At 44.6% G+C, this 3,310-nt stretch overlaps 1 protein-coding gene across 1 annotated transcript; it reads right to left on the minus strand.

Moving 5' to 3' along the window:
* Positions 1-468: 468 nt before the first annotated feature.
* Positions 469-2,906, minus strand: LOC106723120 (butyrophilin subfamily 1 member A1-like). The gene has a single exon (XM_014526842.2). The coding sequence runs from the start codon at positions 1,526-1,528 to the stop codon at positions 1,025-1,027; it is 504 nt and encodes a 167-aa protein (XP_014382328.1). The 5' UTR covers positions 1,529-2,906; the 3' UTR covers positions 469-1,024.
* Between the last annotated feature and the right edge of the window lie 404 nt (positions 2,907-3,310).

Consider the following 3,310-nt stretch of genomic DNA (forward strand, 5'->3'; position numbering starts at 1 on the left):
GCATAATATGCTCTAATGACCAGGTGCTCTAATGATTATTGCATGAAGTAATTTTCATGGATAGCTTTATCACTAGTGCTTCCATGTCGATAACCTGAAACAAGCATGGCATCAGTACTTCTAAAGTTATAGCTGTATAGTTTCTGACATGGTTGGGAACTTCATATTTTCCTAGTTTTCAAACAATTAGGCTTTGGATGTTTAGATTTGGAGGTGAAGAAGCTGAAAACTGATTGGGCCACAACTGCAGCAAAGCAGGTCTCAGATACCCCAAAATATAGGCTAAGGAAAACATATCACCTAGTAATGCCTTGAATCCTGTTATATTTACAGGCAGACTTTTGCTAATGTTATTTTGAACAATAAGGAATCAAAATCACCGACTTTCTCCAAAAATATTCACAGCAAAAAAAAATAAAAAATGGAAAAACACTAATCAGACAATAAGTTTTATAAGTTTATGTTTATTTTACCAAAAATATGAGGCTATAAAAACACTTGGAAATTACTATTCAACAATCAAAGAAGGAAATTGGGCCCCGTTTTTACAAAGCACTTCATAAAGGCATTGAATACTTTCAGTTTCATGAATGAGGACATCATAGAGTCTGAAATCGCAAACAGTAGGGCTGGAAGGGACTTCAAGAGGTTGCCTACCCTAACCTCCTGCTCATTCATCAAGTGGATGGACTGTTCAATGCATAATACATTCGGTAACCTTTACCCTGCTTTGTATTTCTCCCTTTTATTTCCCTTTCCCTTCAATCCACCCTTTAACCATAAACTGCTAGAATTTTCCTGTCCTACAGAAGTCAGTGACCTAAAGGATGTACAGAGATAAGGCAATGAGCCCAATTTCTGTTTGCTTCCTGTTCTCTACGGTTTGGCAGTTCAAGGACCCCACTGAGCCTTTACTGATCTACAACAGTAGAAAGTCGGCAGGGTCCTCTAAGGACTTGGAGAACAGGATGGTTTCGACTCCAGAGGCAGAAAAGTATGAGAAAAGGCTATTTCACCCCACGTCTCAATGACACAGACTAAGTGGAGAATTCCAGACCCAGAGCCAAGGGTGGATTCTCTCCCTCATGAATGATGCCAGTGGGAAAGTGAAGATCAAGCTCTCATTATCTGCATCAAAAAAGGCCACTTGCCCACGGTCATAATCCAGGTAAATCCCAACCCTCCTGGGGACCCAATTCATGGACAGGGGAGTCACAGGGGAGGTGAGAGCCTGGAACTGGCCCCCCCACCGCTGCACTGCCCAGACTCCCTCATCAGAGATAAAGGTGCTTTCTCCTTTCCTTCTCACAGACTCCCTGGCAACTCCCACCGCCCAGTCCTTTCCATCCCCCACCTCCACTTCCCAGTAATGTCTCCCCGAGGAAAATCCCTCGCAGCCCAGCACGCAGGGATCAGTGTCAAATCTCTCAGGATTGTCAGGCAGATCCTGTTGCTTGTCATCCCGTCTCACACTTTTTTGATCCTCTGACACAATGAGCCATGGATTTGCAGTGTCCAGATCCAGCATCACATTTTCTACAGAGAGAGAGAAGGAAGAGAAAAAGGGGGGAAAAAATCAAGCAATGAAAGGGCAGAGTATAGCCATGACAGAAGATTTGACTGGATCAATGATGAAGGGTGTAAAGCAATGTAACCATTTATGAATATCAAAGGATACCAATGTAAGCTCTTATGATACATCAGACACCTCTACATGATTCTGCAGTGATTCAAGCACCCTGTGGCTGTCTAGGAAAATTTTATCTCATATCTTCTCTTTTTCTTTTTGCCACTTGGCCTTTCCCACATCACTGCCAGCTCACTACATTTCCATTGCGCAGTTTGATACCTACCTCTTCTTTGCTATGCTCTCTCTTGTATTTGAGATGTCACTGCCCTCTTCACCACATAATCAAGACCACACACACATAATTTAATTGTCTACACTCCCAGACTATTGCTCAGCCTCCCATGGCAGTTCTCAGAAGCTGAGAGAACTGGAGAAGAATCAGGAGACAAAAGAAGCAGCAACATTCATGAAGAATACTGCCAATGATCACCTGTTGGGTAAGAAACTGTGTCCCCTCTCAGCAGATGGTGCCCGATGTGTAATAAGGAACCCCTTCTCCTATTACATATAGAGAGGACCCTGTATATTTAAGGTTGCCAGGCCAAGGTTAGGATCACACTTTCCCAAGGGAATATATAACAGGCCTGACCACAGTAGCCAGGCAATGAAGGAGGAAGCAGTATAGAGACAGGAGCTCTGCCCGACAGGAGCAGGTTCCAGGTGTCAGTCCTCATTTTCAAGGTGCTCAGCAGTCTGGCCTATGGCATTTATAAGAGAAGTTTAAGCTGCAGGATAAGGACTTTGTTTGTCAGCTCTGCTTCTCGTGTGCAATGGAGCTGTCACTGTACAGCTAAGGCATGTCTGTGCTGAAGGAAGAACTTTCCCAGAGACCAGCCTGATACTGTGGAATGAACTCCCACAGGAAAAATGGACTATCACAAATGTCAGCACCTTTTACTCCAAGTGCAAGGCTCTCTTTCTGTGTCAGCTTTTTCTAACAGAAACAAATGGGTGCATATATCTGAAGTATACGCCTGATGAAAACAGCCTGGGCACAGAATTATCCAGCTGTGGAAGACAACAAAAAACCCAAATGAAATAGAGGGCAGAGGTTAGTCATATTGCCAGAGGCTGCTCAGAGGCCCTGGGGATAAAAATATAAGAAACTTTATTTAGGGGAAAAAAAATAGAGCATTGCTGGTGGGCTCAGGCAATGACAAATATGGCTCTGTGTTAATGACTGCATCTGGGAGGGATGTAAAAGACAGAAAAACATCTGGATGTCATGGCCCCAAAATGTGCTTCACTGGCAGATATGGCCTCATAAATTCATAGATTCATAGAAGTAAGGTCAGAAGGGACCTTGTAGATCTTCTAGTCCGAACCCCTGCCTTGGGCAGGAGAGAAAACTGGGCTCAATTGACCCCAGCCAGGTAAACATCGAGCTTCCTCTTAAAGACCCCCAGGGTAGGAGCCAGCACCACTTCTCGTGAAAGTTGGTTCCAGGTCCTAGCCGCCCTGACTGTGAAGTAGTGCCTTTGGATGTCTAGTCTAAACCTATTCTCTAGCAATTTATGGCCGTTATTCCTTGTTACTCCAGAAGGCGCTCAGGGGAACAAGGTCTCTCCCAAACCCCGCTGGTCCCCCCTAGTAAGTTTATAGACAGCCACCAGGTCCCCCCTCAGCCTTCTCTTGCGAAGGCTGAACAGGTTCAGGTCCTGTAGCCTCTCCTCATAGGGT

Source organism: Alligator sinensis, unplaced genomic scaffold (genome assembly GCF_000455745.1).
Source record: "Alligator sinensis unplaced genomic scaffold, ASM45574v1 scaffold779_1, whole genome shotgun sequence".
Classification (NCBI taxonomy): Eukaryota; Metazoa; Chordata; order Crocodylia; family Alligatoridae; genus Alligator; species Alligator sinensis.